Source organism: Hippopotamus amphibius, chromosome 5 (genome assembly GCF_030028045.1).
Source record: "Hippopotamus amphibius kiboko isolate mHipAmp2 chromosome 5, mHipAmp2.hap2, whole genome shotgun sequence".
NCBI classification, from domain to species: domain Eukaryota; kingdom Metazoa; phylum Chordata; class Mammalia; order Artiodactyla; family Hippopotamidae; genus Hippopotamus; species Hippopotamus amphibius.
In genome coordinates, this window is record NC_080190.1 from 10,799,592 (window position 1) to 10,822,524 (window position 22,933).

The 22,933-nt window shown below is 51.0% G+C and overlaps 1 protein-coding gene across 3 annotated transcripts in view; it reads right to left on the reverse strand.

Annotated features, from left to right (window-relative positions):
• Window positions 1–22,933, reverse strand: part of TACC2 (transforming acidic coiled-coil containing protein 2) — a 210,479-nt gene that overhangs the window by 20,626 nt on the left and 166,920 nt on the right. For all 3 annotated transcript variants that reach the window (XM_057735111.1, XM_057735110.1, XM_057735109.1), the window contains 7 exons: window positions 15,743–17,054; window positions 11,850–11,910; window positions 10,490–10,691; window positions 4,073–4,134; window positions 2,955–3,070; window positions 1,627–1,798; window positions 205–345 (listed from right to left, as the gene is read on the reverse strand). In XM_057735111.1, coding sequence (XP_057591094.1) covers window positions 205–345; window positions 1,627–1,798; window positions 2,955–3,070; window positions 4,073–4,134; window positions 10,490–10,691; window positions 11,850–11,910; window positions 15,743–17,054 — 2,066 coding nt within the window. The remainder of the gene's footprint in view (window positions 1–204; window positions 346–1,626; window positions 1,799–2,954; window positions 3,071–4,072; window positions 4,135–10,489; window positions 10,692–11,849; window positions 11,911–15,742; window positions 17,055–22,933) is intronic.

Consider the following 22,933-nt stretch of genomic DNA (forward strand, 5'->3'; position numbering starts at 1 on the left):
CCACGTGTAATGACATGATTTATATCACTCTGGCATCCTGGGTAAAGAACACCACATACATCAGTCTTTGAGGGGAAGCTCTTGCGTCTGGGACACTCTCAGCAGTGCTCTGTTAAATCCTGCCTCATTGCGTTTGGAGTTCAGGGGTTCATTCTCTACTGAGGTTTTGACAAACTCCCCAAAGGTCACACATGGGCTACAAACCTGAAGTTTCTGAGCAAATACTGGGGGGTTCTTTTCTGCTAAGTCGGGCTCCAGATAGTCAAGCGCACCACAGAGAGAGGCTGGATGAGCCAGCCTGCTGAGGAGGGCGTCAGCAGAGGCAAAGGAGCCCTCAGCAGCTGTCTGAAGGCCGGCAGAGGAGGACACAGAGGAAAAATAGAGGAGAGCAGAGTGATATCGGTTCCAAGCAAGGATCACCCACCTATTCGCTGGACATTTCTGCCTTAAGGCTAAAGAGAGTATGGGTTAGGTACTAATACTTTCCCTCTCACCTGAACTAATTCCCACATGCTGACCGTGGGCATCGTGAGATTGGCAGGCCCACCCCCCTCCCCAAAAGCACAGCCTTAGGTGCCCTCCCCACCCCCACACCACCCTCACTCCATAACCGGTTGCTGGGAAGAAAGTTACCCTTTACTTATTTACTTGAAAACCTCAGCGGGTAGGAGACAAGGTAGGTGATGGGGTCTCCAAACATACCATCACTCATCAAGAAAATACTTTCCAGTGTAAATATCAAAAGTAAGGTTTTGGTAAAGGTCATTTTCTACATAATGGAAAGATGATTTCAAAACAGAAAGTGTTCCCTGGTAGATCGGACAGACTTCAAGATCAGAAGCCAGCTTTGCAGAAGTTGAATCATGAGTCCTTCATAGTTTCTATATGAGAGACGGTGGTCTGAGTCCTGTCTGGACTCTCTTTCTGCTCACTATTATTTTCTCAGTATCCAACTGCCAGACATACAGTAGCTGCTAAATAAACACTTGATGCATGAGATAACAGAATGTCTACTAATCTGGAACAACAAAGTAACACGCGAAGTCTATGGTCTCAAACCCTCTTGGGGACTGCTGGGGGGTGGTCAAAGAAAAACAATAAAATTCACCAAGAAGGGTGATCAGTTTTAGATGTGTGGGGGTTGGGAGTGAGGCCTTCAGCTCAGGTCTATTTGCTCTGCAAGGCCTCACAGGAGTTGGGAGGGAAGAGGTGTAAGTCCTAGTCTATAGCAGGAGGGATTTCCCATCACCAAAGCCCAGGAGAACCAACTGTTCCTCAAAGGGAGAGTGTTTCCTGCTCTACCATACTCTGCCCTCTGCCCTAGAGGATGGAGAAGCAAGGTACAGACTGATGACCGCTCCAAAGCAACAGTCCAGCCCGAAGGGGCCAGAAGTGGAAAATGAATAACCCTGAAGGCAAATAAAGCACTTCGGTGAGAACTGCAAAGCTCATCATTATGGGGTGGGGTCTCTGAGGCGGGCTTCTCTGGCGGGGATAGGGTGGGGCCCCATGCCGGGCCCCCGTGCCAGGCAGGGGTTGCTCTGAAGGCTTGGCCCAAGTGGCGATGGAACCCCACTGACCCAGGGCTCACCCACAGTGACCTCGGGCCCCTCCGACCCCACTTACAATTTCAATCACTTCTGACGCAGTGCCCAAGGCCATGGCATCCAGCTCTTTCTGGGAGGATTTCTCTGGCACCTGCAAGTGTGGCTCCTGGTTGGGGGCCAGCCCTCGTGCAACAGGATGCTGGATCTTTGCCCCGGCATTCACAAGGGCTTCAGTCTCCTCAAAACTTGAGCTGAGGAAGCAAAGGGCATGTTTAGAGTCTACGCTGGAAATCCCACTGAAATTAGCCAGGATGCCCCAACTAACATAGCAAGAGATCCTGGACTTCCAGGGTTACATTCCCCGAGGAAAATGTGCAGGTCTTAGGTGGCCAAGGGGCCTGTTGGTTGGGTGGAGGGTGGTCCAGCCCCACCCAAGAGCCTGCTGACGACGGACAGCCAGAAGCACAGGTGCCACTGGCTAAGGGTACGAGCTCCGGAGTTGAGCAGACTGCAGACTGCGCACCCTAAGGGGAGGGGTTAGGTACTGTAACTCTGTGAAGATCAAGTGCACTCGACACAGGGCCGGTCACAAGACGCCACAGTTGCTGCTGTAATAACGTTAGCATCTCATTCTCCCCACCCTGGGCAGATTCTGGAAGGGAAGCCAAAGCAAGAGCTTTCACTCCTGCTCAGGGAGAGGGGCAGGCAGGAGAGGACAGGAAGGTCCCAGTCTCATAGGGGGATACCCCACCCTCACCCAATTCAGCACCACACAGCTCAGAACAGGACCCTGACAAATGCTCATATCCACATCCGTATGAATAATAAACTTTATCAGGCACTTCATTTGTGCCGGGCCCTGTGACACGTGCTTTCCTTATAGCACATCAGTTTACTCCTCCCAATGGCTTTTTGGACAGGTACCCCATCCCCATCCCAACTGGCGGGATGCCTGTAAGACTGAGTGCCTCAATTCATCTTCATAAAATCCCTACAGGATCAATTTTATTATTACTCTCGCTTTACACATGAGGAAAGGGCACTTTACACAGGAGGGTCAAGTAACGTGCATCAGGTCATACAACCAGTAAGGGCTGGGAGTGGGATTCGGGCTCTGAATGCTGAGGCGTGTTACCTCCCCAAGGGACAGATTACAAAATAAAGCGGTGTGTGCCCTGGGAGATGATGGGAGGGGCTCACGCACTCAGCGGGTAAAGGATTCCACCTTAGTCCAAAGGGCAGCCAGTGACAAACCCGCTGCATCTGTGTCCATGTGGACACTGAGAGCCGGAAATGTGGGCTGCCCGAGTGTGTGCAGATGAATCGGGGTCAGGAGAGCAGGGCAGGTGCTCAGAGGCTTGGGGACCTCCACCCCAGGGCGTCAATCTCTCATCATGGAAGTCGTACCCTGAACACGGCGTCGGGGACTCTGACATCCGGACGGGGGGAGACTTGACCGGGCTCTCCTGAGAAGTGTCAAACATAAGGTACAAGGCCTGCTTCTTCGGGGCATCGTCGTCCTGCTGCAGGGACCAAAGTCACACGTCAGCTCGGCTACAGTGGCCTGAACACGCTACAGAGACGAAACCCAGAGCGCTCCTCAGTGGGGACAGATGACTCATCAGGGAGAAGGCTTCATTTCTCTCCGGCCACGGAGAAGAGAGGAGGAAGTGGTGCTCTCTAGGAGAGAGGAGGGGAGGACGGCAGGGAAGAGGAAGGCGGAGGGAGAAAGTGCAACTCCGTGCAGTTGGGAACGTTTCCAGGAAGAAGGAATGCGATGGTGTCGGTGTGCTACACACTGCTCAGCCCATCGGCATTTACCGGCCATCCTCTCTGGACGACCATGCTGGCCACGGAGGATAAGCAGAGGGGTAGGCAAGACCCCCTGCCCCGTCTGGGTGTGGCCCACAGCTGAATGGGGGAGACAGGCATGATGGGCCGGTGTGATGCGCGCCACCACTGCTGCCTTCCAGCAAGTGTGGCTTAGAAGCAGCAACCCCACATCTATGAACATTTCAAAGAAAGACAGATAACAGCAACGTGGCCGGGATGGTGAGTGTCGCACAAGCCCTCCTGGGCCTCTACACACCTCTGTGGGCATCGCTGGACAACAGCACAGCAGAAGAGGTCATGTTCAAGACCAAAGGCCTCAACGGCAGCGTAGATTAAGCCAGAGAAGGCAGCTGCCCATCCTAACGACTCAAAATGAAAACGGGATGGGGGGGATGACTTATTGCCCAAAGGGACAATCTTCAGTTCTAGAAAGCAATTAATCTGAAGAAAACAGATAATAGTACACCTTAAAAACCACCAAACCACTCCCTCCACCTTTTTAAAAGAAACCTCTGACTAGCTCTTTCTGAGTCTAGGGACATCATTCTGCATCCTATCATGTTCTCCCTGAAAATGCCATCTGAAGTGGACTGAGACAAATCACACGCACCCTCCAGCCCCAGTTCACCAAACTGACCAAAAAACAGGGTGGGAAAGCAAGTCCCCTGCTGGCTGGAGGCAGAAGAACTTACAGATAAGGAAGAACCAATTTTCTCCATATATTCGATTTCATAGGAGTTTCTGTAATCCAACTCTGCAAAGGAAACAAAAGGAGAGGTGAGTGCCAGAGGGGGAAAAAATGGAAAGATTGGGGCTGGGCAAGGTGGGGCCTGGAACAAGACTTTAAGCTTTCTGCGAATGTAGACTGACTGAGATTTCTGATACAGTTAAAAGGGGAGGCGTGACTCAACTATTTTCAGACAACTGGTAAACCTCTTACTGCAAAGGGGCTTCTGCTATTCGAGAGTCTGAGAGAGTTCCAAGGGAATTAAATGTCATGACCAAGTACGGATCTGACTGGGGAAAGATCTGAGCATTTTGCACCAAGTTTTCAGATCAGAGTGTGTGTACACTTTGGGTGTTACTCTTCTCTGTAAGTCTCATGCAATACATGGAATCTTCCCAAGTCCTGATGACATTTTGGAACTGGACCCACAGTTGCCCATCCAGTTGTCAGAAGCAAGGGAAAAACAGCGTTGCTGTAAGAGGAGCTTTGCAAGTTGTCTAGAATGTTTTCCCCAATCTCTGCCAGAGCCAACACGGCAGGTCTAAGTCAAATTTTCAGACACAAAGACTATTAAAGTCCAATTTGGTGGAGTAATGACCTATTTCAAGTTGACAGGAGACTTTGGGCTGCAAAGAAAACTCCAGTTACTCCCACTGGAGACTAGAAACGCCACTGCCTGCCTCAGTTCCCAGGGCAATTCCAGCTCTGCTACTTCGCCGAACTCCCTGTCTGGTGACTGGATTCTGAGCACCTACTATGTGCCTCAGACTGTGCTGGGCACAGCGGAAATGGTGGTGAACAAGACAGAAGAGGGCTCCACCCTTGCAGAAGCCCAAATCTGCACCTACCAGATGGCTCTTTTCCAGTTAAAAAAGAAAACCAAGAGGTGATGTGACCCGCTCAGAATGCAGCTGTGCAAAAGTGTTAATGCCATTCCCTAAAGCCTCATGCCTTAATTTTTTTAGATTAAAAAAATAGAAATAGCAGTTCTGGTTTAAAGCCCCTACATATTCATAATCATATTCAACAGAAGGAATCATTTTTAAATGATCCTTTAAGATGTGTTTTAAAATGAGATATTTCTGAGACTTCCCTGGTGGTCCAGTGGTTAGGACTCTGAGCTCCCAATGCAGGGGACACAGGTTCGATCCCTGGTCAGGGAACAAAGACCCCGCATGCCATGCAGCGCAGCCAAAAAAAATAAGAAAATGAGATATTTCCTTGAAGACATTCTCAAAACCTGCAAGTGTGTGTGGTTTTGGCTGAAGAAACTCCAGTACTTAAACCCATGGGTGACTTTTCAGGAATCTCTGAATCTCTGGGGTGAAGCAAATGCCTCTATCTGGCAGGCGTGACCTGCTCAAGGGAATGGAGATGGTTTTGTGGATTAATGGCCAGAAAGACCTCATTTGTCCTTAAGGCCCTGACTTGTGTGTCACTTGGGAAGAACAGAGACTAAGCCGAACCACATGCCGGGCAGGAGCTCAGAGTGTCTGTAACCATTGTGTGAACCTGTCCCTGGGGTCTGCCTCAACTGAAGACATAGAAGCATTCGTTGATTAAGGCTTACTAACGTTCAAAGGCAGAAGACAGTGAAGGAAAAGTGATTTCTAGGGGCTCTTCCAGATCTGTCACTTTCCAGTTGTAGGGCCCCAGAGGAATCGTTTTACTGTGCTACTAATAAATACCGTCTAAGTGGAAAAGATAATAGTGAATCAGCTGCTTCCTCCTCCAAGGCATCGCTGCTATTGCCAAGGCATGATTTAACCCTAAATTATTTAATAGAAACCACCCCCCTACACCCCCCGCAATGCCACAGAGCACCTGGGATCACCAGATAAGCTGAAGCCACCATGGAGATTTTTCCGGGCCCTGGAGCCCCGGATCAGCGCCAGCTCTGGTTACCAGCTCGCCTCAGTGTCCCACCTGGAATCTGAGCTCGTTTCCCAGCAGCAGACTGGGTGAGTTTCAGGTCACTGAGCTCACTTCTCTACCCTCTTTCCTACCTGCCAAGAGAGTCTCAGATATTTTGAGAAAACATCACACTGAACTTGGTTTTCAAAATCTCACTCATCTGCCTTAAACTCTAAGTCTCAGAGGGTAGGCTTGGAGGGGAAGCCACGTCCTGTTTTAGCCTCATTTTTACACCACACCACATGCAGCCAGCAGGCCAGCAGGGGTAACGCTAATTACACCAAGTGGCTCAACATCTTTACCTCTGAGAGAAGAGGCCGCTCGCTAAAGCATGTGCTGTTTCGAGCTGAAGAGGCCAGAGGTTTCTTTTTGTTTTGTTTTTTGGCTGCACCGTGTGGTCTGCGGGATCTTCGTTCCCCAACCAGGGATCAAACCCAGGCCCTCAGCAGTGAAAGCGCCAAGTCCTAACCACTGGACCGCCAGGGAATTCCCCTGAAGTTATTTTTAATGGGTCCTGTCATTCTGAAAGCAATGCACCGTGAGAGGGCTGGACTCCTGTTTCCGTCTGACTCTCACAGCTGGAGCTTTGCTGGGGGACCGGAAGGAGCCTGGGCAGAGGCTGGAAGGATGCAACTGAGTCCAGGTCGTCACTCCCAGGACCAGGGAAGCCAACTCCCTGACGTCTCCAGGCCCAGCGACTTATCCATAAAATGGAGTTCAAAGTGCATACACCTTGCAGGATAAAATGAATTGATGTAAGATGAAAAGCCCCACGGCTGCTCATGCAAAGGTAAAGGACTGCAACCAGATCTATTATTGCTCATTGCTAATATTTCTGAAACTTCTAACATAATTGATGAGAGGAAAAGACTTAAAGAGCCTTTTGGAAGGGGACAAGGACACTGCTCTGACTTCCTTGGGTGGCCCTTCTACATGTCGATAGTGTGACAGCAATGGTGCCCACCACTGAAGACCAGGTTAGGCTCCTGAGAAGGACACCCCTTCTCAATTGGATGCAGGAGGGAGCGGCTGATGCAGCTGTGTGTAAAGGGAAAGGGGGAGACTGGGGGACCAGCAAAGGGCCATCCAGACCTGCGAATCTAAAGCAACTACTCCCTCAAGGTCTCAGACCAGAGCTAAGCGGTTTCGGAGACAGTAGCCGAGTGGTCCCTAAACTTTTCATCCCTAGGGACCACATGGACTAGGTTTTCTCTCACGGCACCATGTTTCAAAAGACTGCTCCAGAGAAGGGCATTTGCTAAGCAAGCATTGGAAGAAAAATGTTTGTAATAACCAATCTGAGGTTTTAATCAATGAGCGATTATCAGTGTCACCAGAGCGAGCTGATATTATCACAGCCCCCAAACATTCAATTTTAATTAGCTGGGCATCTTTCTAACCCAGCTCCATGGGTTTTCTTGAAATTTTAAGACAACTTGAGTCTCTTGTGAACCCACGTAGGGAAGCACTACATCCTTAACAACATCCTTATTCTTCACTTAACGAAAGGAAGTACATATGATGCTCATGTAAAGAGCGTGGTGGGAAAGAAGAGGCCCTTCAAGTCAGGTAGACCTGGTCCTACGTGGATTAGCTCCTCGACACTCAGCGAATCTTAACAGCTCAAAGCCTCTGCCTAACCGCCCCACCCCGCCGAACGAGGAAGCGCAGAAATCCACCATCTAGAGTCCGGAGGATGAAATGAAATCATGTATGTAAAGGCACAGCGGGGCCGCTCCACCAAGGACAGCGCCTCCTTATTACTGTTACTCGGAGAATTTATATTGCAGTGAACACGTGTTCCAATGGCAAATATTATTTCTAACCTAACATGTCATTATCCTGTGATTTGTGACTTCAGTGTAAAAAAATCTCAATCACAGCTGCAGCCCCGGCAAGGTTCTTTCTGGGAAAAGCATCTGCACCCCCCTCGGGTTCGTGTCTGGTGTGGTCGGACGTGACCTCATTAACAGGAAGGACAATCTAAGAACAGGGCTCTGCACCCAGTTTCTACATCCAGTTGCTGGAGGGAACCAGGTACGTTAGAGAGGTGAATGCAGGCCATACCTCCTGAAATTGCAGCTGTTCTGGACCAATGGATTTCCCATCGCCCACCAGCTGTGACCATGGTCAGGACTTCCCAAATCTTCACAGCCATTTTCTAAGGAGCCAGGTTTACTACAGTTTTGTTCCAAACTTACAGATTGCCTATTTATGGAATTTTTGTAGAAAACAAACAATTCTCAAATATGGCACTAAGCTAGTGAGTGGCCTTAGTTCTAAGTTAAAGATGAAGAAATAGATGTCACCATTGAATGAGGCACTTATTAGCTTAAAAGGTATTATGAAAATAATGCATGCAGGTAATTCGGTCCAGTGGTTAGGAATCCACACTTTCAATACCATGGGCCCGGGTTCCATCCCTGGTCAGGGAACTAAGATCCCACAAGCCATGTGCTGCGGCCAAAAAAAAAAGGCATGTATTTATTTGGTTCCTGATGATACAACCATATACATATACCCCAAAACACACACCTTTTGATTCCTATCTACAATGGCAAGCTCAGACTGGTTTCTATATGTTTCTATGACATTTAAAAGTTTCTTATTAAGCCTCAAGAGATTTGAACCGGCAGGAAACCACAGGTGCCAGCAAAATGGTCAGGTCCCTACTAGTCCTCAACCACCCCCTGCTGCTTCTGGGCTGTCAACATACCCTTCCCCCTTCCCCCCCACCCCCATCTCCCTCACACAGGTGGTGACGGATGCAAAGATCAAACTGTGTGGACACTACGCTGGTTACCTGCCTAACCTTCTAAATTCTTTTCCTCACGAAGCTGTCTTTAGCCCCTACTGTGTTCATGATGCTGTGGGGAAAACGAAGCTGGCTCAGATGGGGCTCTTGTCTTCAAGAAGCAAGAGATGCACCTGCATCACCATTACCGCGTTATGCAGCTTCAGAGCGGGTTCAAACCAAGCACTGAGGGCAGACAGCACAGGGGCCATGTCCAGGGAAAGGCCGGAAGGGGGCAGGACAAGCCCGGGAGACAGGGAAGTGGGGGGCATTCCAGCCTGCAGCAGCCACCACAGGGGAGCTGAGTGTGGGCGTCCCTGGGGAAAGTGGTTCCAGTCTGGTGGGGTTCATGCCCCAGGGTTATGTGCACAGAGGAAAAAGAGGATTGAAGAAAAGCTGAGGCCAGGTCCTGGGACCCCGGGATAAGGCTGGAGTGAAACTGTTAAGCCTCCCAAACTCCCAGTCAGAGGGCCAACCAGACAGCCAACCAAAGTCTCCATTATACAGAAAATAAAACGTCCCCAAAGACCAAGTACACATAATTGGGACTGTCTTTCCTTCACGAAACTATAGAAAGGTAGTGTAATAAGAAGTGGACGTGCATGACGGTCCCGAAACTTGAGAGAATCCCCCCGAAACTTGAACGGGATCTCCCTGGTACCATTCAGAGACCTCATGGACACAAAGCAGGCCACCAAGAAGCCTGATCACAGAAGAGCCTCCGGAAGAAGCGTTCCACGTCACAGTTAGAAACTACCTCGGTTACACCCCTGCCCCACCCAGGTGGGGGCAGGAGACGGCCTGATGGAGATCCTGGTTCCTTACTAGCAGCAAAGAAGTGGAGATAAGGTTTCCCTGTACCATTGTCCTCACACTGAATTCTACTCATTTTTTAAAAACTGCTAGAAATCAAGATCTTGGAAAGGGAAACTTAGAACCATCCCAGCAGCCCAGAGTGCTGGAATGAAGGCCCAATACTAGGCTCACAAGCCCCACACGGTGGTGGGTGGAGGAAAGGCCCCAGGAGGACGAGGAACGCAAGGTACCATCCCACCCGGAAATGGACTAATCCCTCCCAGGACGGTTCTAGCTGCTGACTTAAGATACATGAATTTTTTGAGCCAAAGCATAAGGCAGAAAGTTGAAGGTGGATACACGTAAGGGGAAGGAAGATATTAATGTGATAAGTGACTTGCTTGGGGCCTATTTGGAAGGACTCGGCCCTCTCACTGGCAAGTCTGGGGGAACCTCTGGCTTGCGGCTTGAGCAGGTGTTGGTCACATTGCGGAATGTTCCGTGGGGCGGATGAACAGTGGGGGCATCAAGAGACCCCCCCCCGCCCCCGCCTAGGGAGGTTGACCTACCCTGAGCATTTGACTCAAAATCCTCAACGGACATAAGCCACACAGCCAAGAAGGTGCAAAGCTCAGGTGAGCTCGGGACCAGGAGTTAGAGGGCGCGCTGCAGGCTCTCAGCAGGTGCCCTGGGGTCACGGTCCAGCTGGTTTCAAGCCTCAGGCTGTTTCAAAAGGCAGCCTGAGCTTGGGGAGCACTGGGAGACAGCAGCCGACAGCACGGTTACCTGACTTAGAAGTTTCTTTCCTGGCCCTTTGCTCCCTAGGGGCAGGGGTCTCCAAGGCAGGATGGGGGTCCAGCTGGCCACCGAGTTGCTTACCCTCCGTGGGTGAACTGAACTTGGTCTCGTTTACGAAGGTGGACAGGTCCGAGGGCTCTGGGTAGTCCTGTTTGTCAGCCTCCAGATCCACCGTCATGCACGTCCACTTCTGGCTGGTGACCGCCAGCTTCTCCTCGTCGGTTGCGTGGACCACCGCGGAGATCACCGGCGGCGATTCCGGCGTGGCCGCGGGGGTGGGGTCCTACCGGAGAAGGGGAGCTGTCTCTTCTCTCGTCCAGCCTCTGTGCCCACCCACGGGGGTCTGGGCCCCACTAACCAGGACAGGCCCCTGTCAAACTCCTCTGCTCAAAACAGTCCCAAGGACAAACATTCTTTCCTCTGTGAGTTTCTTTTTTCTGGTGACTTGTTTCAGGGGGTGACGGCCACAGGTTTTAAAAGATTTTGTGGTCTTGGATTTTGTTTCTTGGTTATTTGAGATATTCCTGCTCACTCACTTTGAGAAAAATAAGGAAACTTTGACTCCTGGCCCTTTTATTAGGGCAACTGTCGTGTTCCGCCCACACAGTGCTTCAGGCCTGTACATCAGTACCTTCAATATCGCCCAATGATCCTCAGGCCTGATAATGGGAGGTAGAGAAAGGGGGTCTCATCTCCATTTCCACAGAGGGTGTGCAGCTGAGCAGGGCAGGGTAGGAGCCCAGAAATGTTACAGCAGAGGTGGCACGGGACCCAAGATCCCTCGCGTGGGGGGTTGGGCGCCTCTCTGCAGTCCTGCCCTGGCCAGGGCTGGCTGGCTGGGGCTTTGCTGGCCCGGATGAGCAGGTTAGGAGGTGTGCTTACTTTATGACCTTGAATGGCCTGGCACACCCTGGAGGATACCCTTCTTGGTCTGTAAACAGGGTAGGAAAAATGGCATATATCTGGTAGAGGAACTAGTAAGAAGGAGACAGGGACTCGTATGAAGAAAGATCCCAAGCTCCCTTTATCTCTCCAATCCTGATCCTGGTTCTGTAATACAGTGTTCCAACACATACTCAGTTCTTTCTCACTATATGTTCATCTATCTCAACAGACTTCTGCAACTTGATATGGAAATCAGTCCTCAGCAGATTCACTGGCCAGAGTGGACCAGCACGGCTCCCAGAGAATCCAACTAACATTTTTCCTGAGCATCTGCCTATTCTCGGGACATACTCTGATGTTTCCCCAAGGAAAGGGATCAGAGCAATGTCTTGCAAACACCGAGGGGCCCTCCATGTAGGAGTCAAGGAGAGGGTGTTGGAAACATGGCCGTGATAAGCAGGAAAGACAGCTCTGTGGACCAGTGGCGAATAAAAACACATCAGCCTTAACTCCCCGGGTGAGCGATAAAGTCATAAATATCAAAGGAACATTATACCTGAGAAGGTGGATCAGAGAGGGGAGACCGTTTTGGCGACTTTTTCACCCTAAATGTGTCACTGGAAACAAAATGGAAAATGTAAACACAACAGATAGAGGCACAGAACATTCCAGAGCCGAATGAGGCCCAGGGCATCCAACTGCTGAGTACCTGGCCCAGACCACCCTCCAGTCCACACCACTCCAATACCAATTAAAAGACGACCACACTGGACAATGCACTCTGACTTTTTCATAGACACTATTGTTGCCCCCGAGGGAAAGATTCATCAGGCTGGAAATCTTTGAAGAGATGCCATTTTGGAGAGCTGACCCAGAAAGTGAACCAAAATTTATCCAGATGTTCTTATTTCAAAAAGCAGATGCTGGTGTGCAGGTTAATATATCTGGATTCACCCAGGAATGTCTGAACCAACTAAGGTGGGGGAGGGGGTCTGAGTTTGTGACCCCAATTAACAAGATCCAATTTACGGAAGACCAAGCCGACATGGCGCTCAAACAACTGAAGGAGCCGTGCAGAAATAGGAAGGAAAGTTCTGGGTCTTCAGGGAGAACTAGCAGATTCCCTCCTACATGCAGGAACTCTGAGCTTAATGAATTCCCACACCTCTGAACTCCTGGGTGGGATTCTGACGAAAGGCTGGGCGAGGGGTAAGATCTTTTTTTTCTTTTAAATTATACGACAATACACATAACATAAAATTTACCAACTTAAACACTTTGAAGTGTACAGTTCAGTAAAGTACATTCACGTGGTTGTGCAACCAACCTCCAGAACTCTTTTTCAGAGATGAGACGATTTCTTCAAAAATGTCTTTCCTAACCATGACTACGGACTCTGGTCTCTCTTTGTTCTCCCTCATATCAATAACTGAGGGGGATGAGGGGTAGGGGGAGGGGAGGGGAGGGGTGGACCTAGGCAAAGGAAACATCAGCTCAGACTCCTGAAGGACTCACAAGGAGGGCACTTTTAGCACAGATGGTTCCACTGAGTCTACTGGGTGGTCAGGGGGTCATTTCCACAGTCAGAATGGAGGCTTCTCCACCTGCAGACCGGCCCCTGCCCCCTGGTCTCAGGATGCTTTGTGGTCTGGTCCTGTTCCCAGCAAAGAAAGGACTTGTGGGGGGGGGGAGTCCCCCTCACCTTAGACCACCCCCTCTGCTCCCTCACTCTAAGCGTTAACCGGATGGACAGAGCAATTTGTGTTCTCTCAGATAAAACGCTCCAACAATGGCATTCAGTCATGAAAGAAATACTATAAATGGTTATTTACAGCATTTATGGCATTTGCCATGTGAACAGTGCAATCACAGCTTGAAACACATATTTATCCATGCATATAAATATACAACTGTGTATTTTAGCTGCTAAATGGCTCTGAAATACCAAAGAAATCCCTTGGGCAGAAGAGAGCCTGAGAGACTCCACTCTATCCCAAGGCTGCTGGACGCCTGAGACCAGGCCAGCTCCTCCTGGAAGGATGGAGAGGCACAGAAGGTGCCTGTCCTTGGGCCCACGGGAGTCGCCCGCAAGATCTCTCCTGGCCAGGGAGGCAAAGCAGTACAGGCACAGAGGTGGTCCACTCTGTTGCTCTGTTTCCCTGGACAAAGCGACCCCCAGATGGCATGCTGATACCCAGCCGGGTCCTGCTGACCCAGAGAGGCCTGGCAATGGCTTTCAGAGCCGTGCGCTCCACTCCGAGCTGACCCTGCATTCCAGGGGGCTCCCACCGGCCTCAACTTGAAACAGCCCAAACGTTTCTGCGTCACATGCAGCCAGAACAAGCAACAGCAGTTGCTGCCTGTGGTTGGACTGGATGGTTATTTTAACGTGAAGCCACGATACTTTGAAAGCAATCGCCCCTTCGTCCAATGTAAAATGAAAGAATGGGATGAGAGTTAAAAAAAAAATGTATGCGTTTCAGAAGAAGACATCCAATATGCAAGAGGAAAATAAAAAGTTCCATTCCTGACAAACAGGCAGATGTTGAATAACCACATTTTCACAGCCAAGCAGTTTCACTTACGCTAATCACTATGAAACAGACAAATAACCTCTGCTACTGGGAAGCCCCATGCCCCATCGTTCCCAGGCCCGCCACAGAAATATGTAAGCAGCAGCCACGGAAAGGAAATAAAATGAGCTTGGAAGCACAAACAAAGGCAGAAAAAAGCACATTTGGCGTAAGAAGCAGATTCCATTAAATTTACTTACAACAGAGAACATACAGACATCACATCTTCAACCATCCTAAGACAAGAAGACAAAGAAAAAGAGAGACAGACAGAAGGAACTGACAAAAAAGATAAATCTGCAGACAGCTGGTTATTAACGGGTTAGGATACAACAGGCATCCACTGCTCTGCTTGGAAGTGTGGGCGACATCCCAGCTTTTAGGAGAGGGGCTGTCGAAGAACACCTTCCTCTCTTGGTTCCAATCATCCCATAAAGTGTTGGCGGCTCAAAGAGCTTTGTCACCCCAGCGTAGGATTCCAAGCCGTCTACCCTAGAGGTAAGACCTGGAAACGTGTTACCTTCCCCAGCCTCGGTCAGCTATCTCTAACGACAGAGTAGAACAGAACAGAACAGAACCAAGCTATCTCTGGGGCAGGAGGAAGCCGTGGCTACAAATTGGCTCTCCTCCCAAAATCAGAGATTAGCTTTGTGGGTTGGGCAGTTCAGATCTCCCGTCTGAGGCTCAAAATAAAGCTTTCAACACAGATTCTATGGACTCTTTAAGGAGGGCCTGGTTGGGCAGCTGATCTAAGAAAAGTCCACATTTTTGGCCAGGACGGTCGCCTATCCAACACCAGACAGAGGTAAGGTGATCCAAGGCCAAAGCCTGCTTAGGGACCCCCTTCTCAGGAAGCCTCGGGTTCTTCTTAAGTGTGAAATGCCTGGGGGAGTCCCGAGGGAGAGGTAGACAGGCCACCCCATTTTGATTTGTGCCAGGCCGACTCCGAGGGGCCGGCAGCCAATGGTCTGTTCTGCCGAGTTGCTTCCCGAAGGCCGGTCTCCTTGGCCTTGTTCAATTATTGACAACGCTTCCCATGAGAGCGAGGAGAAAAGCTCCAAGCACCAAACCACACTACACTTGGACCAAAGTCCTGAGGATGGACCTGTAGCCAACCAAGCTGGAGCTGGGTCTTGGGATGAATTCCAGAGGCATGGACATGCAGTATTAAGCGCAATCTACCTGGCCAGTATTTGGATAGCAGACCCGCTTATTTATGGCCTCCTGGGGACTGTGGAAACTGCGTCTCCCTTTCCGTTGATCTTTTCTGGACCTATAGGGCCTGCGGACTCTCATCTATGACAATGACTAGACAGAGGGGTGAAGACAAACGGGGTGTTTCTTACACGTTAGCTGGGGTACAGGGAGGGGCCCAGACCAGACCTCTCTCTCATGGGCTTCCTGATCCTACTGTGTTTGCCTCCTGGGCTAATGTCTCATTAATGGGCAGAAACAAACACTACAAATTTAATACTATTTTAAGGGGCATATCTCTTAGTTTCCAGGCCACTCCAAAGAGCAAGTCACGTGTTAAAGAGAAAACGCGAAGTCACCAACAGGGAGGCTGACCAGGCCTCCACCGGGCTGCTCTCTTTCCAGGGATTACCCACACTTTCCTGAAGTTGAAGGTCAGGTCTTCAGCTACAAGTAATTGACTAACTGAGGCAAAAGATCAAGGACTCTAGACTCAAATGGATGTGAGGATGGCAAAAGCCACCACTGCGGGCGCAAAGAGGGATCCTGCCGCAAACGTGGTGGCGCTACGGCAAACGGGGGAGAGGTCAGGGCAGCCCGGGTTCATCCAGGCACCCGAGCAACGATCACAGCCAGTGCCCAGCCCCGCCTCTGGTCTGACCACCTGCACCCCTGCACTTACGTCTTGAGGGGCGTCTTCTTCTTCTTGGCGGGCTTGTTCAGCCCATCCCCGTCCACTCCATCGGCTTCGATGGCACTGGCTGGGATCTCAAAGGAGGCTGGGGATTTAGAAGGTGAGCTGGGGGTCTTAGAGCATGTCTTAAAGGGGTCAATGGACTCATCACAGGCGTCCGGGTCAAAGTTGTATGATTGCTGGGGCAGTTTGGGAGACTCCTGCATTTTTGAGGTGGAAGAAAAAGGGTTAAAATTGGGGTCATCCCACTTGTCAATATCAAAGGTGTAGGTACCTTTAGCGATAGGGATGTCATTGGGTTCAGCAGGGGATCTGGTAGGCGAGGCAGGAGTGTTGTCGAGTTTTTCGGGTGTTTTTTTCATCTTTGGCCTCCTCAGGGGCATTTTGGCAACCGGCTTTTTGCCTATCTTTTTGGTGGGAGGGGGGTTTTCCTGCTGGGTGTCCCAACTACCCTTGTCCTCTGAATAGTCAAACTCCAGCCTCACTGAGAGGCCTTTGGCCGGGGAGTCCTCCTGCCCCCCAGTATCTGATGGGGTCACCTCTACCGACTCCGAGGCCGTGGCAGGAGGCAATGTTTTCCTTCCAACAGGGGGTGAGTTCTGCACTCTGCCACCCCCAGAAGCTGGGGGGATGGCCCCTTCTGCACCCTCGGAGCCCAGAGGGCAGGCAGCCTTGGGCACAGCAGCAGGTTCTAGGGGTGACTCCTCCAAGGAGGCTGGTCCAGAACCTTCCGTCTTGGCTGACTCCGTTTTTGTCTCGGATATTCGATTCTCCTCGCTGAGGTCAGGACTCTCCTCAGTTGGCTCTTGCTGTGTCTCTTTCACTGGGGGGGTTTCAGGGGGTTTCTTAGTGGTCTGTTTCTTTTTTAAGGAAGGTGGCCTCGGTTTCTTAGTTCGCTTAAGGGTACTAGAAGCACTGCTGGAACCTGTGCTATATGCATCTGGGGCCGGGGCCGTGGCCTCAGGGTTGGCTGAGCAAGAAGCACCATCAAAGTCACTGGCTTGCAGGCTGAGCGAGCGGGACAACGTCGACTTAGAGATGAGGACAGAGTCCGTGGACTTCCTCCGCGAGTTCACTTTGCAGTCCTGATTCTTAGGATCGGAGCAGCGAGGCTCCAAGGTCTGAAAATCATCCACCAGCTCGATGTTGTCAAAGTCCAAGTTGTACGTCCCGCTGCTGGCTATCGGCTTGTCTTCATCGAAGACGGCGGAGAAGGATTGTGTCGGAGGACGGAAAGGACTTCCTTCCAACGAGCTGCTGCGATGGCCATCGGGGACGGTGACAGGCTCAGAGCCGCATCCTGAGGAAACGGAGACAAAGCCATCACAGAAGGACACAGGACACTTTGGAGAGTTTCTCATCTCGTGCTAGGCCATCATGCTCTAACACCAGAGCCCCAGGCCAACCCGCCCACCACTGGACAGGCACGCTGCATGGGAACAAATCCTGCTCTCACCCATCGGCTCCAGACCCTGGACAAGCTGCCTCTCAGCTCTCTCATCTGTAAAATGGGAGCAATAAGGGCTGTTTAAGGAAGAGCTCAAATCACTGTCGTTCTAAACACGTTTACCAAGTGCCCAGTCGACAGAGGGCACCATTCGGGCACCGGATTCAACAATGAACAAAATCTTTGCCCTCCTGGAAGTTACGTTCTTTACGGAGAAGAGAGTCAAGAAACAATAAACGAGTAAAACGTACAGACTTCTGGATGGTGGCAAGTGCTATGGAGAAAAAGAAAGCCAGAATAGGGGTGTTGCACCTTTAAAATAAGATAGTTGAGCAAACCCCTCCAAGAAGGAAACATTTAAGCCAAGATCAGAATCGAGGTCAAGGTGTGAACCAGAGGGAAATCTGCAGGGAAGCATCCTAGGCAAGGGGGTGGGGGGAACAGCAAGTGCAAAGGCCCTGAGGTCAATGCACATCTGGCTTGTTGCAGAAATATCAGAGGCCAGTGTGGCTAAAGTACCGGAGAGGAGCAGGAAAGGACGATAGAGAAATAATGCAAGTAAAGCACAGTGAGCCTTCGGTAAATATTAGCTATTCTCATCATTCAGCCTGCTCCTGACTAGTCAGAGCCCCCAGGCAACTGCAGCAGAACTGAGCTTGCCCACGTCTGCCACGTGTCCTGACTCCGGGCATCCCTTGTGATCTCTTCCTCCAACCCTGCCTGCCACGAGCAACCCTGCCTTCTTCTTGGCCTTCCCTCTCATCCATCCTCTCCCCATTTTTGCAGCTTCTCCTCCCTCTCAGCCACTGCCAGCCAAGGAGGCTGCTCCTTATTTTAAAACATACTGCGCATGTTCCAGATGCTGGCCAAGAGATACTCCATCATCTCATGACCCCACTGCTCCATGGGGATGTGGCCAGCCTGGCCTTGGCTTGGCTACTCTGGGCTCTGCTGCACCAGGTGGCGCCTTGCATGCACTTCTGGCTTCAGAGCTGTCCTGGGCAGTCAAGAAGCCAGAAAACAATTGGCCAGAAAACTAAAAACATGTCACCAGACAAAGGGGAGAAAATGTTGCGTGGGTTTGATCCCTGGTCGGGGAGCTAAGATCTACATGCTGTATGGGGGGGCGACTAAAAAAAAATTGCTGGCACATATATGACTTGGGACAGCCCTCCCAAAGCGTGTTTCACTGACAAGAGTTATGCCCTACAGTACCCACCTCACCCCCTGCCAGCTGCCAGATAAAATAGAGGATGTTCAGTTAAATTTGTATTTAGGATAAATGAATACATTTTTTAGTATAAATATGTCCTATGTCCCAATCACTCACGGTTAACTTGAGATTCTAATTTAACTGGATGCTTTGTATTTTTGTTTGCTAAATCTGGCAGCCCTAATCCCTCCTTTCAACAAACAAACAAGGTTTGGGAAATGCTCACTTACACCCAAACTGGCTTCTTACTGGAGATTTTCTTTTTTTCTTTTCTTTTCTTTTTTAAAAGAATAACTTTTAAAAAAATATTTATTTATTTTTAAAATTTATTGGCTGTTGCTATGCATAGGCTTTCTGTAGTTGTGGAGAACGGGGGCCACTCTTCAGTGCAGTGCAAAGGCTTCTCATTGCGGTGGCTTCTCTTGTTGCAGAGCACCAGTTCTAGGTGCGCAGGCTTCAGCAGTTGCGGCCTGTAGGCTCAGTAGCTGTGGCACATGGGGTTAGTTGCTCCTCGGCATGTGGGATCTTCCCGGACCAGGGCTCGAACCTGTGTCCCCTGCATTGGCAGGTGGATTCTTAACCACTTCGCCACTAGGGAAGCCCACTGTAGATTTTCTCAGAGCAATTCATACTACTGCTACACACCCCAAGGTGGTGAGCACGTGGCAGAGAACCCCAGTAGATGAAGTGCTGCCCAGGCGATGACAACACAAGGAAACTTGCAGCCTCCTGAGTTCAGGAACTGGTCTGATTTATCTCTGTTTTCCCTGGACTCCTCACACTTTCTCTTGCCGGCTCAATAAATGCCTCTGGCATTGAGAGCACCTTCTGGAAGCAGGTCTATTCGCCAGTCATGGTTTCAAATCTTCCCTTCTCTTCTGCATCCAAAGCCACCCCAGGCCCTACTTGGAACAGATGTCCTAGAAGATGGAGCACTTGCTGGAAGTCTCTCAACCCTTTCCACCAAAAGATTTCTCCATGTCTCGAAAACACTCCTGCCTCAGTCTCATCTCAAAAGAGATGTCCCCTCCCTTCTTTCTAAAATCAACTCCCTCCCTATTTCCTCCAGAGCCTGGACTCCCAGGCACCCCATCCTCCCATCAGCAGTTGCCTCTTCTTCCTGCCCTGGACACACAGTGCAGAGGGCACCAAAGGACCAGGGGACTGAGAGGATCAGGGATTTCAAGTGGGCCCTGCAGGAGAGAGAAAGAGCCTCAGCCCATCCCATCATTTCCAAAGCAAAGCCCACAACTGTCAACCTGCTTTCTCTCAGGCTACTATGTGTACCCCAGCAGCCTGAAGAAGGAAGACTTTCGAGGCCCTTCAGATGTCAGATGTTCTCCCCAAACTGTGCAACTGTCGGCAGATATTCAGCTTAACCATCTGCTCACTATTTTCCCCAGGAGAAAAGTTCTCTGACCGATTAATGTGGCTTTCCTCTTCAGAACTGACATACCCTAATTAAATCATCACGGACCAGGAAATCCAATCCTGCTGCAGGGTTTCTTAGCCTCGGCACTTGTGGCTATCTCAGGATGGTTAGTACTTTATCATGGGGGGCCATCCTGTTCATTATAGGATGTTTAGCAGAATCCTTGGCTTCTGCCCACTAGATGCCATTAGCGTTCCCCACCCCAAGCTGTGACACCCAAAAATGTGTCTAGAAATTGCCAAATGTCCCAAGGGGGCACAATAATCCCTGGTTGAGAACCACTGTTTTACTGTCTGGCGACCAGCGTGGGGCTGGGAGGGCCCTTCGATGCTCTTCAGAGGAACCCTTAGGCCAGAGAAATGGGTGACTGCCACGTGCAGGCCTTGATTTTCCAAAGCAAGGTTGGTCCAATTGGATTCCCAGTCCCCTGCTATGGATTTCTAAATGCCCACACACCATATCTGCATGAAGACAATTTATTCATTCATTCCTACACGTCAAATAATCTAGGTGCCTCCTATACGTCAGGCACCGTGGGGCGTGCTGTGGACACGGAGGTAAGGAAGGACAAGACCCCAGATGGATCTACCCACAGGAAGATGTCCTCGGCCTCATGCATCCCACCAGTGCAGACCTGGGCAATGCCTGCCCTGAAGACCGACGCCTTGCCCTGGCTCCAGGTTCTGGCTCAGTCTGATAAAATCAGCAACCCTGGTTCATGATACCCAAAGGCTCACTAGGTGGTTCCCATCTGTATCGGTCACCTCCGGCCACCGCAACAAAGTCCACAGACCGAAGGGCTTAAACAACACAGTTCTGGAGGCTGGAAGTCCAAGGTCAAAGTGTCCACGGGTTTGGATTCTCCTTGACTTGCTAATGGCCGTCTTCTCCCTGTGTCCTCGCGTGGCCTTTGCTCTGTGTGAGCTCATTCCCGACGTCTTCTCCTCTTCTTACAGGGACGCCAGCTCTAATAGATGAGTGCCTTACGACCTCCTCTAACCTGCATCACCTCCTGAAAGGTCCTACCTTCAAATACAGGCACATTGGGGGGTTACGGCTTCAACACGTGAACTTGAAGGCACACGATGCAACCCCTAACACCAGGGCCAGGCAATACAATCCCCAAGCTAAGGGAGAAAGAAACCTGTTTGGAAGCAGGAGGGAATTCCAAGGAAAGGGAGAAAGCCAATAAGGGGCAAGTGATGTCACCCAATTCTCACCCTACCATCTTCAAAGGCCACATCCCTTAGCTTTGCTGACTTTCTGATCAGAGCACTTCTGCCAGCTGTGTTGTGCTTCCCTCTCCCCCTCCCCCCACCCCCAGCAAGCTCACCTTGGGCAGGAATCCATGGGCCTACAGGCCTAAAGGTGCCCACACAAGGCACCCCTGCACTCAGATATTTAGCTTCATCTACTACATCAAGGGTAAACGGTCTTGTACACAGGGAGCCTAGCTCTACATCCTCCAAGTATATGAATAATAATCGATTGCAATTTTAATAATGTTTATTCTGGAAAAGGCCTCCATTTTAAGCAAGCTAATGAGAGAGAAATGGAGCCTCACTCACTCGGTCCTCACGTAGCACTTTGCCGGCAGCTGTGGGCAGCTCAGAGCAAGTCCGTGATGAACGCAACATCTCCCAAACCTGCCTACTGCGGGACACACCTGAGACGCTCACTGAACCCCAGACTTCTGGCTCCTCCCTAGGGAAGCAGCTCAACAGGGCTCGGATCAGGGCTTGGAAACCCAATTTTCACAGGTGCCACACAGGGAAAGTCAGGACCAGGCTGGCTCACTTCACCTGCTTCCTATCAGGTCATAGCCCATTTTTAAAATCTCCAAGGGCAATGTTTTCATATTTGGACATAGATGTTGCCTGGAGGATAAGCTTGGATGGTTTGGACTGGCCTTTGAGGTGACCTCTGATTGCTTTTGGGGACTCAGCGGTGTGAGGCCTCGGGGCAGGTGGAAGTGACAGGCAGATACAGTCCCTGTGTGCCCACCCTCTAATGTGGTCACTACACTCAGAACAGACCAGCTAGAGAGGAAGGCAGCCCATGCCAAGCCGGCTTCTCTCCCAGACCCAGCGGGCTCTCAGACTTTCACATAGACCCTGCTGGGTCCCAAGGACCCCCACCTGGCAGGTCTGTGCCTGCTGCTTCCTGGACATCTGCTCTGACCTCCCACGTCTATGCTCTCAAATATGCATTCAGGTCCCACAGGCTCAGGAGGAGCAGCCCTGCTCGAGGCTCTGTGGGTCATGACAACTATTGATGAGGGTGACTGGTTTAGAGATGGAGAAATTCTCTGTGAAAATCAGGTTGGAGCCACCTGAGCTGGACGTTGAATGCAAAATCAAGGTCCTCCAGCGAAGTCATTAAGGGAAGTAAATGTGCACCCAGAGGCTCAGGGCCCTGCTGGGTTCTCGGTGTGCCCACCCAAGGGGCCCAGAGCCACCCCCAGAGGTTATTCAACTCCTCTGAGCCTCAGCTGTAAACCGGGCTTTCTCCTGAGGATGAAACGGGAGGAGCATGTAAGCACCTAGTCCCGGGTACCACAGTGCCAGGAAACAGCAGCCGGGGTCCCAGACTCTCACATATGCCACACTGACACCCCCTCCCTGTGCCCCTGCCCCAGGCTGGGAAGGGCCCTCGCCTGGGCGGGCTCTTGGGTGCCTCACCAGGAGGCTTCCTGTCTGTCTGCAGAGGGCACCCCTGCACTGCAACCTCAGAGAAGACGAAAGTGAGTGAGAGTGTACACCAAGGCAGGGTCCTGCGTGGGCCAGGTGAAAACAAGCCCCTGGGTATACTGAACTCCCTTCTGAGTCAATCTGCAGACAGTGGTCCACACATGGCCATCTGGAGCACAACTGGAGCCTCGGCAAGGCCACCCTTCCCGTGGGGCGGAGAGGGAAGGTCAAGGGCGAGAGAGCACGGGCAGCTCTGGTCACCTTCAAGGCCCCCACACCGGCCTTCCCCGTGCTGGGTGTCCTCCCAGTGAGAATGAGCAAACAAGCTCCCGCCCCCACCCCCACCATGGGGACCCACATCGCAGTGGCAGGGAAACTGACGGAGGAAACCCACCCC